General features: G+C 32.6%; 1 protein-coding gene across 1 annotated transcript in view; it reads left to right on the forward strand.

Annotated features, from left to right (window-relative positions):
- Positions 1 to 13,362, forward strand: part of LOC117171597 (mucin-4) — a 118,919-nt gene extending 105,557 nt beyond the window's left edge. The window contains exons 7-8 of the mRNA XM_033359043.1: positions 1 to 1,613; positions 7,612 to 13,362. The exon at positions 1 to 1,613 is cut by the window's left edge and continues 3,911 nt beyond it. Coding sequence (XP_033214934.1) covers positions 1 to 1,613; positions 7,612 to 9,440 — 3,442 coding nt within the window. The 3' untranslated portion in view covers positions 9,441 to 13,362. The remainder of the gene's footprint in view (positions 1,614 to 7,611) is intronic.
- Positions 13,363 to 13,383: the final 21 nt, after the last annotated feature.

Below are 13,383 nucleotides of genomic sequence, written 5' to 3' on the forward strand. Positions count from 1 at the left end.
TCCCATCTCATCCGGCAAAACACCTCCGCAACCGTCTCCAAAATCTGGGAAAAAAGCGGCACCGAAGACGGTGAAAACGAGCGCGACAAACACCGCAAAAGCCTCGCCAATACCAAAACCGCAGCAAAAGCCTCAAGAAGACGAGAAGACCGCGCAGAGAATCTACGCGATTTTGACGCAATATGCCGAGCAGTTACGAAATTCTCCGGATCTTAACAACAAACCAGCTCCGAGAAGACGCTCGAATCCACCTACGAATCCTAGTCAATCGTCGAAACGGAAAAAGTCTGGGTCCGGGAAGTCGAAATCTTCGGGACAGCAGTCGTCAGAGATGAGTCCTAGTGCCGAAGATCTTGGCAGGACGATGGGCAGTGAAGACTCTTCGAGTGGGATCGCACAGGTGCAGGATAGTCCCGCAGGATTTACAACTCCAGATGAACCTTCAACTGCTTCGAACGCGAATGACTCAGCATCAGAAGCCAGACACGCGACCAACGATTCTAATGACGGTGTTGAGCTCAATGTCAAGAGGCGAAATCTCATCTTCACGGAACCGAGTCCTGGTGGTCAACCGAGAGCTGTCATTGTCCAGGAATCCGTTCAAGCTGGATCCGTGAGCGTCTCGGAAGCGTTGGCTTCCGTCACCGGAAAAATGGGAAGTACAGCTGTCCTCATGTCAGGTAATTATCAGATTCTTCCTATGAACTTGATGAAAGGTGCTCAGCAGTTTACGATAGTCTCGGGGGGTTCCAAGTTGCTCGCAACTGTTCCAACTGTTAGGACAACCGGAAGCAGTGGCGTTTCCAACACCCTTGTTTTGCAGAGTTTTTTAAACCAGGGAAAGCTCATTTCACAACCAACTCAAGTAAAGCAGGTGAAGATTCCTGGCCTGCAAACTTTGTCGAATCAGGCTCAGAATGTTCAGAATGCAACGATAGTCATTCCTCAGAGTAATGCTGGAGGTCAGTTCGCTGGCGAGGGTGGAATGGAGAAGAGTGGTGGAAACGAGATCAGTGCCAAAGAGACGTCTGGCGTGCAGAATGCAATTTTGGTTAATAAGACGATTGGCCTGATCCAGAGAAATCTGAACGATGTGGGAGATAATCAGCAGCAGCAGCAGATCTGTGGCGTGATCACGAGCAATCCAAATATTTCTCTCCAGGGTGCGAGGTTCTTTAATTCCACCATTGCCAAATTGTCGTCGACTACTCCGGGGGGTGAGATAAAATCAGAGAGTGTTGTTTGTTTGGCACCGAATGCGAGCAGTGTTTCGCAAAATTTGGAGAAGAGGACCAGTCAGACGGACAATCAGACTGACAGTAGTAAAGCAGCAGCAGTCTCGTTGCAAGGTGCTACTACTACGATTGCACTAGCTTATGCGACTGCGTCGGAAGTTTCGGTGATTAACAACAGCAATAATCAGCAAAGAGAGACGAAAGAAGCGTCGACGGAGATTTCGTCGAGTGACAAGATTATCTCACCCAAGACGGTTAAGGTAAAACTGGAGGACTCGACTGCCAGCCTCCCGGAGAACATTCCGCGGATTCTGATTGCTGGAAGCACTGCGGTTTCATCCGCAATTACCTCGCCACTACAGAGTAATATCAAACTCGGTAAGAATACGTTCACTGAGTTGAGACTCAAAGGCAAATTATTGCTTGTGTGTACTTTATTCGATGGACTGTGCATCTTCCTTTTTTTCGTACGGAGTTGAATAGTTATTATTTTCTTGAGCTTGGTTGTGCTTAAGTTTTCTCTTTCCGCGGTCAAGTTTCCATCTTCTATGCACGATGATGCGCATGGAGAGAAGACGGTACAGCTATTTTATTATTTTTGAAAAAGGCTTGATTTTTCTTCTCTTTGTATACACAGTATTTAGATGTTACGAAATATTTTTTTCGTATTTCGAGCACACCCTGTATGTTGTAATATCGTTTTGTAAATATTTAGAGCTGGGCATGAAAAATATTTCAATTGTTTTGAAAAACATATTTGTGATTTGTATGAGAGGGTGTCTGCCCTACCTGGAAAACCTGGAAATGTCAGAGATTTTTTTTGTTCCAAGTCAGGGCTTTTTTCGCGACCGTGCTTATTATTATTTTTTTTTAATTCAAAATAAAATTCAATAGCTTGAAAACTCGTTTTTTCTATTTGAAATTAATTTTTTTAACTGAAAATGTAAATATTCTACTTTTTGTTAGAAATTTTCTCTCCCTTGGCAGAAAAATCTTTCATAGTTAAAAACTTAAATCATGTTGAAAAGTCGTCTTTTTTGTTTAAATTAAACTGTTTTTGACAAGAAATCTAAATCTTTTTTGATTTCATTATCAGCTACTAAATTTTTCATTTAGAATTAATCTTTTTTGGAATTGAAATTTTATTACTTAGTTAAAATTTAAACCATTGGGTTGAAAACTAATTTCTGTTGTTAGCTCATCATTTTAATTAAAAATTCAAATATTTTTTTGGAAACTGACCTGTTTCATTAAAAAAAACTCATCTTTTCAAATGCTAAAAGTTATTTTTTTTACTGAGACGAATTATTACATTTGAAACTTTTACTATTTTCTTGAAAATTATTTTATTATTATTATTTTTTTATGTAAAAATTTAATTATTCCATTTAAAAATTCCATCACGTTTAATTTTTGTTTGAAAAATTATATTTTTTAGTTGAAAAATCCTCTTTTTTTGTATAAATTAATTTTCTTTATTCAAAAATTCATCTTTTTAGTTTGAAATTTAACTATTCCAGTAGAGAATTAATCATTTTAGTTGAAAATTCATCACTTTGTTTGAAAATGTAACTATTAAAAAAAATATAACTATTTCATTTTTCGTTAAAACTTTCCATAATTTTAGTTCAAAATTAATCTTTTTGATTTAAAATTAAACTATTTCAGTTAAAGATTCATCATTATAGTTGAAAATTCATAATTTTAATTTAAAATTTAACTATTTTGTTGATTATTTTTGTTTTTTTTTTGTTTAGCTTAAAATGTAACTATTCCATTTATGATTAAATATTGATCTTTTTTAGCTTGAAATTCCACTATTTAGCTTGAAAAATTTTCCTTTTTGGTTAAAAATTCATGTTTTTTGTTGAAAAATAGTCTTTTTGGTTCGAAAAATAATCTTCTTGTTTGAAAACTCATCTTTTGTCCATTGAAAATAGAACTAATTTGTTGAAAGTTAAACTTTTTGGTTAAAATATCATATTTTGCGTTTAAAATTTATCTATTGCAGTTGAAGTTTTATAATTTTGATTAAAAATTCATCGGTTTGGTTGGAAGTTTTTTTTCTGTTGAAAAATTAGTTATTTTAACTGAAAATTTATCTTTTCCAATTTTGTTTGAAAACTGATTTTCTTTACTTCAAAATTCAACATTTTGGTTAATGATCTTTTTTAGTTGAAATTCAACTGCATTTGGTACTTTGAAGACAAATTCAAGAAATGAATTATGTTTTCAGAATTATTTAATTATTTGATTATTCGATGGTGTTTATACATTTAATAATATCTTCTAATATAAGTTGCCAATGCTTTCCGAATGAAAAATATTAATTGAATCCTTAGAAACTGAAAAAACATTATTTATTATAAACTCGCGAAACTGTACACATATTCCGAATTTATTATTTAAAAAAATGCAAAATATTTGAATGGCTCGGTACTGTGAAAAATTACACCTGAAAAAAAATTGGAATTGTCAGGGAATTTTCTTCCAGGATTTGAGTAGACACCCTGTGTCTACTACGAAAATTTTGTTGTTTTTGTTGTAATTTAATATATAAATTATCAAACGAATTATAGTTTTTTCTCTAGGTTTTTTATATGTAATATTATGATGGAGTACCATTATTTAATGGGAGGTTAATATTTATTTTCTACATTTAATTTTTTTAATTGATTTTGGAGTTGTGCTGTAGTTTATTCGAATTTTCAAAAGACCTGCTTGATTTATCTAATTATTATAATTTTTTCCATTAAAATTACTTCTTTTTCGGGAGAAAAATAGAGTAAAAATACGAGGATTCCATTTTTTCTTCCAGAAAAAAGAGTAATTAAAATTTTTTATTGTAATAATTTAAGAAAATCAATCCGTTTTGATGTACAGTTAAGATTTTTCTCTATTTCGAAAAATCCAATTTTGCAAGCATGTCAAAATTTACATGAAAAATTCGAACAAATTACTCTATTATTTAAATTGTTTTTATATTGAAAAATTACAAAAATCATTTCTAAATGTTTTAAAATTTGAAAAATTTCTGAATTAGATGAGTAATTTCGCAAGCTTGAAATATATTTTCTTCGTGATTTATTGCTCAGCGCACTGTATGATTTCTACTTCATTGATAATTTTTAATTATGCCATTTTAATGATAGAGATAGAATTTTTCAGGAAGGTAAAATTCGAATCTTGAGAGAAGAATTTATCCTGAAAAAATCAAACCGTTATGTGTTACTTAAAAATGTTTTATCTTATGTTAATCAGTAGCGTTTGTGATATGGAAAAATGGTAAAGAATGTTTTAATCAAGATTATCAAATCGCAAATATTGAAAAATAGCATCTGAATAATTTCGAAGTTTATATAAATTTTCACGGTCGTAACTTTTTCTTCAATTGACTTTTTACTCCTTTAACTTAAGCGTCAAGATTAAAATTCAATGACAAACTTCCAAAGTGAGTCATTCCATATTGAAATTGCAAAACTTTTACAGCTTATAAATTTTTTCTGAAATACGAACCAGCAATATACATACAGAGGCAAACTTAATTACCAAAACTCATCTCATCAAAACTCATTATCTGATTAATTTCCTTTGCAAACTATTTGTTTATTCGCAAAGCTGAGATCAAAAAGCTTTACCTTCAGGATAGTTTTGTAAATTAATTTCATTGATGTAACTGGAACTTTGACAAATTTCAAAAATGACAATCATAAATGTTGAAAATCAATTGAATAATGGGAAAAACTAATTTTTTTCAACTTCTGCACAATTTCTACCTTCAAAACATCACAAGTGTGTATAGTAGTTAGTTGACTAGTTTTTTAATTAGTGTTTTTCACAAATACGATTAATCGCTATTCATTGAAAATGTTATATCATTTTAATTGTAATTTCGTTTAGAATTTTTACAAATAAATCTGCAAAATTATTTATTTTCTTATGATTAATAGCTATCTCTGCTAAATACAATGCACTGATAAGATGATTTTCAAATATATTAATTGTTTCTTAAGTGTCATTGTTATCTTTGGCTTTACTAATCAACATTTTTCATCGCTTCAAAATATTTGAAATGTGCGTTTACGGCAGTGAACCCTGTGAAAAATTGTACTATGTTAATTTATCTACATGTTTTCATATATCATGATTTTATATGTCTGGTGAATCAACAAACCATAAATCGTTTAATTTTGCATAATGGGAAAATTTGTTCATTCTCGCCCTTGAAAATTCAAGGAACAAATCATTTAATGTAAATTTTCATTTCACCTGTTATTTATAGCAATATGTTGTTTGCTTTTTGTATTTATTGTTATTTACATGTGATTCCAAATTGAGAGTTCTAATAACAAAACGCAAGTTTTTTCGAATTCCTGTTTTTCTAAATTCTGTAATTCGATAAAAATATTTTGTATTAATCTGTTGTTTCAAAATCATCCCTACTTATATCATTTTTCAAATCTCAATTTGGCTTCGCTTGCTAACTTTGGATCATAGCACGCAGGGTTTCTACTCATCTAAAAAACCTGAAATTGTCAGGAAATTCTTATATACCTGGAAAAACCTGGAAATGTGAGGGATTTTTTTGAGAATATGTTTAAATTTTTTAAATTCTCAGTAGATAACTAAATAACAATGTTTCTTCTTTTGTAAACGTAGCCTTATATTGATGGATTTAACTATTCTGTTTAAAATTTAAATATTTGGGTAGAAGTTCATTTATTTGGTTAAAACTTGAATTTTTGGTTGAAAGTTGATATTTTCTAGTCGACAATTAAACTGGTTTTGAAGAAAATTCCCATTTTTGATTTGAAAATACAAAAATTTGGTTAGAAATCGAACTACTTTCGTATGAAATTAAACTATTTGGTTGAAAATGAACTTTTTTGTCAAAAACTTAAATTTTTTGGTTGAAAATTAAACTGTTTTGTGAAAAATTCATCATTTTAGATTGAAATTAGTTTAAATTTATTCTGTTTCTTGCCTGAAAAATCGTTTTGGTAGAAAATTAAACTTTTTTGTTGAAAGTTTGTATTTAATTTGAAATTTCATGTTTTTTAGTTAAAAACGTAACGATTTGGTTAAAAAATAATCTGTTCTGCTTTGGGATTCAACTATTTTGTTGAAAAGTCACCTTTTTGCGTCGATGATTCACAATTTTTAGTTGAAAATTCATTTCTTTTATTGAAAATTATTCTATTTTCATGGAAATTCGTATCTTTTTGTAGTCAAATTAATTTTACAACTGAAAATTTAATTATTCTATTTTTTGGTTAAAAATTTATATTTTTCGATGAAAATTCAAATGTTTGCTTGAAAATTCTTATTTTTTGGTAGAATTCATCTGTTTTTTTAATATTTGTTTTTTATTTAAAACTAAGATCTTTTTGGTTGAAATATCAACTTATACATTTCTTGTTGATAATTCATATTTTTTGTTTAAAACTTCAACTACTCGGTTGAAACTCGAACTTCTTTGTAAAAAAATAATTTTTCATTTAAAGTTTCATCATGTTATTAAAAAATGTATCACTTCGATTGAAAATTAAAACATTTTCTTGAAAACTCGTTTTCTTTTGGTTAAAAATTAATTTAAACAATTTTGTCTAATAAACATTCGTCATGTTAGTTGAAAATTCATCACTTCTGTTAAAAATGTAACCATTTTGTTGAAATTTATTTTTTATCTTGCTTGATAAATAATGTTTTTAACAGTTAAGTTTTCAGTTAGAAAGATTTAATTTTCATTTGAAAATGGATTGTTGAATGAATAGTCTTCTTTAGTTGAAGATTTACGTATTTTGTTTAAAATTCAACTATTTCTGTTGAAGATTCATCGTATTAGTTGAAAATTTAACCATTTTGTTGAAAATTATTTTTTATCTTGGTTGATCATGAACTTTTTTAATTGAAAATTTAACTGAATTTCAAGCATAGAAAGATAAGATAAAAATTTCTTTTAATTATTATTCAAATTCGTGGACCTCTGGGAAAAATTCAAGAAATTATTACTTATTTTATTAGTTTTTTTATTTCAAACCGTTCTAAATTAAGCATACTAATTAAATCAAAGTTACGTTTTCAAGTGAAAAAAAGTTCTTTAATTTTGCATATTACTGTTATATTTTTACACATTTAAATTTTTAGAAGACTGAAAGAACATTACTTATAATAAACTGGTGAAATTGTACACATTCTCCGAGTGGATTGTTTAAAAAAATGCGAAATTACTATGAAAAATGATACCAGGAAAACCCCTGGAATTGTAAGGGAATTTTTTTCCAGGTTTTGAGTAGAAACCCTAACCATAGCACGTGTTTCATCAAACTGCTGGATTAAAACTCTATTAATGGATTTAACATTTATTTCTTTATAGAACCGAGCTCGACAATGACTTCTGTGGCGAAGCAAGTGAGCCTAGACAGCACCTCTCAATTCCTGGTAACTGGGGGTCCCAGTGGTTCGGATAGTCAACAATCACCAATCCGACAATCAATTGACTCGATTGACTCGACTGGGAAAATAGGCAACGGCATTCTCTGCGGAAACGCGAGGCTGCAAGAAGCCTGGGAACCGGACAGAAAAGCTTCACCAGACACGCCTTGGAGGTACGTCCCCACGTCGACCAACTCCCTCAACATCGAACCATTCAAGGTGACTGCAAGGGAAAACGAGAGCACAGAAAATGTACATAGCGTCTTGCAAATAATGAACAAAGGCCAGAGCAACGAGATGACCAGTGGTCAAGTTTATCAGCCAAATACCAAGAAATACTTCTTGAACCACTCCCTCGAACCTTTTCAACAGTATTCCAACAAAAATAGCCTCGTAAAATCACATCATCCCATGAGTCAGAGGGAACTTCTTCAGCAGAGAGCAGAACGAAAACATGCCGCTCTGGAACGTGAACTCAAACTCCAGAAGAGCTTGTCAGAAGAGTGCGAAGACCTTGGAGTGGACGAGCCGAGTACTAGTGACTTATTCCCCGAGGCCGATCTCCTCTTCGATACCAATCACTCACCCGCTTTTGATCATTCCTCGCAAGACGCTTCCTGCAGTCAGTCCCTTGGTATCAAATCCTACACATCTTCCTACTTCCGCCCTCTGGATTCCTCAAGTGGCAGCAGGGACGCGAGTCCCATAGCTGACTTAAAGATTAACGATCGGCGGAGGAACATCGTGCAAAGGACGAGGACCCTAAAGGACCCAGTCAAAAGAGCCAAGAAAGAAAAAATCCAGGATTTGCACATCGACAATCCAGTGAAACACATAAGACTCAGCCTCGACAATCTCAGCCAAGACGACGCTTCCAACAGCAACTCTGATCTCTCGAGACTATCACCGGCGAATATCCCCTCTATAGAAAACGACTCTTCCAAAGACACTCCTAGGCCGAAAATCAACTCCAGGGGTTCTAAAGAAGGAACACCGAGTAGTATATCCAGTACGCCTTCGAACATCAAACTTGATATTGATCTGGATACACATTCCCTTCCAGCGGAGACGAATACCAACAACGCCTCGATTACGAGTTCCGGTGACGAGAGTTTGACTCTTCTCTGTAGCAATACTGCTGATGTTACGATTCCATCTCCTCTTTCCCCAATTGCTGGGCCACTTTTATCCACGCACAAGTACACATATTCCAACAAGAAACGTGTGACGAGTAAAGTGACGAGAACGGAGTACTTGTCTTGGGAGAGTCCAATGTCGGAAAGAACGAGATCGAGCAGCGAGGATGACGATTCGAGTATCGGGGAGTCGATTAATAGTCAAACGGACGACAATGCTCTGACGAACGGACTGGATGATGGGATGAGAAGCAGCAATATTAAAATAGCAAACGACCACTGTACTTATCTCAAGGCCAAGGACAAACTCCACGTGACCGCGAGAGTGGTCCTGAATCGAGCTGATCCGAAGCACATGCTCGCGAAGAGGTTCAAAAATGACTCGATTTCGGAAACGAATAATGTCGTCTCGAGTGACAAAACCTCGGAACATTCAGATGATGAGGCGAGTAATAATGCGTCTGCGGAGCCGGACTGTCGAGCGAGGCGGTCCAGTCTCAGGGGTCATGTAAAAAAAGGCTGTGCCTGCTGCAATGGTTCACCCGAGAGGCCGAAGAAGAAGTCGGTGAAGCTAGACCATAATAAATTGAAGAAGAGGCTCTCCTCCTCGAAGCAGCTGGGGAAAAAAAGGTAGTCCTAGCGATTAGACTCTGGCTTGAGTATCGTACGATCACTTGTATTCTAATGTAAATTCACTCGTTTTTGATAGAACAATCCAAAATCGCTGGATTTGATAAGTGTAATAGGGGATTTAGATCTCATTAAGATGCGGGATCTTGAATGCTGGACGTTGTTCCAGATTGGAAAGATAATGTATATAATTCGAGACTCGTTGAGACTCTCCATTGATAGATTATAACGTTGAGTATAATATTCGCTCGTACGAGATGAACAATTTATTAGGATTCTTGGTAAGAGTAGGGTCATCCTTTTACTTTTAGGTGTTAATACGATTATAGCGATAAGTACGAATCATTGTGAATGGCAGATTTAGAGTAAAACTATTAAGAACTTTAGAAATGCAATCTAGTCAAAGGGCGAGGCTCGAGGACGAAATGTAGAGTCGTTGAGATGAATGAGGGGCGATACCGATTTGCGTAGATTTTTTTAAGGACGACCGCAGACTTATAAACTCTACCTTGCAGCATCACCCCATCACGTGTTGCACATTTTTCGACGGAGAAATCGGGCCAAACGATCAGACCAAATGTTTCGTGCACATTCCGTTTCTAATGATAAATCGCCACTGGTTGTAATTACTGAATATCCTTTTTTTTTCGATTCTTTTTTTTTCTTTGAACACTAGGGTGGTCCTTATTTACTTTTTGATCGTCTTCCCCCTCAAATTTCAGCGAAATCGTGTAATATTAACATGAAAACTTACAAAAGCAGGTAATTTTTTTAAAATAATTAATCGAAATTCTTTGGCTCTGTACAATTATGATGTTTAGACTATGTTGAAAAAATATATCAACACATATGAACCAAAGTGACATTTACAGAATTAATAAGAAAATCTCGTCAAATTCTTACAAGATGCAAATTTATTTATTAGAAAGCATGTGATGACAATTAAAACTCAAAATTTGGAAAAAAATGGAAGATGACTGCCCAATTTTTTTAAACTAATTATTTATCGATGAGAACTTTTCATGTGTGAATTAAAATGGCGCCTAGTGAAATACACAAAAACTCGTATTTTCTATGCTTTTCGCCCAAAGATTTTGAAGAAAAATCAATTGTACAAAGTGTATGGTTGGAACTAGATCTAGATATTTTTACTAAAGTAAAAACGGCGCCTTATCACTATTTTTAAAATGTTACATAATTTTTACAAATTTAAAAAAAATACATTTTCAGAAAGTATCAAGTGATATGGAAATGATCGATTTAAATAATTGTTAATGTGATGACAAATTCAAACAATATTTTATAAATAATTGATGTAAAATATTGACGAAAGAAAAAGAACTGTTTTTCATATTACAAAATACAATAATATCAACTTGGGAATCTATCTCTTTTCTAAGAATTTTAAGTTTTGAGAATCACTAAATACTGCCCGAAAATGTATTTCATATTTTGATTAAATTTACAAAAAAAAAACGTAATGAGGCACCATTTTTAATTTTTCAACATTTTGACTTTCAAGCATTACGAAATATGGTTCTCTACAATATTGTAGCCTTGTAATTGACACCTGGAAATTTATCATCGAGAAACAAAGAAATAATGAGATTTAAAAAATTGGGCGGCCAACTTGATTTTTTTTAATTTTGAGAAATAATTTCCATCACGTGCTTTCTAATAAATAAATTGGCCTCTTAAGATTTAAGAGTGCGCCATTTTGTAAATTTTTAAGAAAATACGTTTCGTTTATATATATTTTTCAACCCAGTTTAAAGATCGTAATTGTGCAGAGCCAAAGGACTGCGATGAAATATAAAAAAATACTTGCATTTGAAATTTTCAACATGTTTTAACCGATTTCGCTCAAATTTTTTGGAGATTATTTTTTTAGGTCATTTGAACAAAATAGGGTGGGTGATACCAAGAATTCAAAATCGAAAAACAAGAACCCACCCTACTGAACACTTTAAAATAAGCACCTAAAAACAAAATTGGGATGATTTACAAATTTCGCGTTTTTCAATCAAAATAATTTTTAAACTACAATTTGACTTTGAAATATACCTCTAGGAATTTTTTGTTGTTTTTAAAACTTTGTAAATATTTGCAGTACACTTGCAGTAGATCGTGCTTGAGAAAATTTTATTCCATTTAGAACAAATTTCCTTCTAAGAAGTATTTCGTTCCGTTTCGAGCCAGTGACGATTATTTTTATTCTCTACTTATGAAGATTTTGATCAGTTTCGTTCTGATAATTTAAAGATATATGCATTAAAGAGAAAGATTTAATTACTGAAGTAATGTTTCTGAGAAAATGAGTCTGATCACTTGTCTTTTCTGGCCTGATTGTACCTTGTCACAGTGCATGTATAAATTCATACTTGTACATTATGTAGACTGCGTAGGTAATTCGTTAAAAAGTATATTAACATCGCTGCACTTTAGTACAAAATGCTTTGTTTGATTTATATTTTAAAAAAAGAAAAAAAGAAAAAACGTCAGGTTTATATCATATTTCTATGTGCTGTTGTGATGTATGAATGGCTGCATTTCATCATTAAGTTACTGAATTAAGTTGTGAAAAGGACGTGTGAATAAGTCGAAAATTGTAATGGGCGGTGAAACCTACTTTGGACTCTCTACGAAAACCTCATTTTGTCCCAGAAAATGATTCATTGCTATATTCGGTTCTGTTTGTAACTTTAATAGCGAATTGGTATCTATAGAAGTTCGTTTAATGTGTAAATACACGTTTTGCTTTAATCTCGACTTTTTATAAGAAAGAGTAAAAAATTGTTCTTTACTGTATTCTTCAGGTAGAATTGCCTAAATTTGTACTTTTCTAAAATTGTGTGAAAATTGAAATCATTGGAATCTTACTCGATCTCATTATAAGAACATTGGGTTCAATAAATTGTGTATTTAGTATCAACGTTCGACTTCATTTAAAAATGATATCACGTTTACCTTTCTAGCGAAATTTTGTATATTGATGTGAATTATTTATGTCGTTTTTGCCAAAGTTTTTCTTATAAAAATTGCTTTGAGTGACACGTTTTTTGGGGGTTTGAATAGAAATTGTTTCTCGGTGTTTAGATTAAAATTGTTTCGTAAATTTAATGAACCTTTATGAGAGGATTTTGATACTTTTTCTTTATCAGGACTTGTTTGTCGGTTTCACCGTCTCTTGGCGACGACATTGATTTCTCAATCGTTTAAATTTAATATTGTAAAGAAGATGCGACATTTTTTGCTATTTATTCCTAAAAATTAAGAGCGACCTTCTTCCTGTACATTAAAACTTAGAAACTGTCTATGTGTACATTCACAGTGAACGTTGCATCAGATGAACGCGTATTTTTGAACGACTTGAATTAAGACTTTCAATTCGTATTGAGTTGAGAGAAAGGGAATAAGAACGGAAAAAAGAAATCATTTGTTTTGTCAGTGATAGTGCGGCCTTTTGCCGCTCCTTAGTCGTACCAAAAGCATTTAGAGAAAATCGTGTAAGGCATTGAAAAATTGATCTAAGAATGCAACAGAGTTTTCCAAAGTTAGATTCAGGTACTTAAGCTGCTTAAATGCCGTTAAGGATAGCTTAAGATTTTTTGTAAAACGTACGTTTGTTAAGGTTCGAGTTTTGTCACTTAACACACTTTACCAGTATTCGAAGCGCTATACTTTGTCTTGGTCAAGGTATTGTCGTTTAGCACAAATTACAGCAGAAAATATGTACTTTTGAGGGAAAAAGCAAGGGACAAGTGAAAAAATTGGGGTAATGATAGAAGCAGACCAAAATCAAAATTATTTTATTATTTTGTGAAGGCTGAAAATGAATTTTATTTCAGTTTAATGAGAAAAATAGATTTTTTTAAATATAACTATTATGAAAATTGCTTCTTTTAGAGAGGAATTGAATCAATGTTTATCTACTGATAAGAATGAAA

This window comes from Belonocnema kinseyi, chromosome 4 (assembly GCF_010883055.1).
Source record: "Belonocnema kinseyi isolate 2016_QV_RU_SX_M_011 chromosome 4, B_treatae_v1, whole genome shotgun sequence".
Taxonomy (NCBI): Eukaryota; Metazoa; Arthropoda; class Insecta; order Hymenoptera; family Cynipidae; genus Belonocnema; species Belonocnema kinseyi.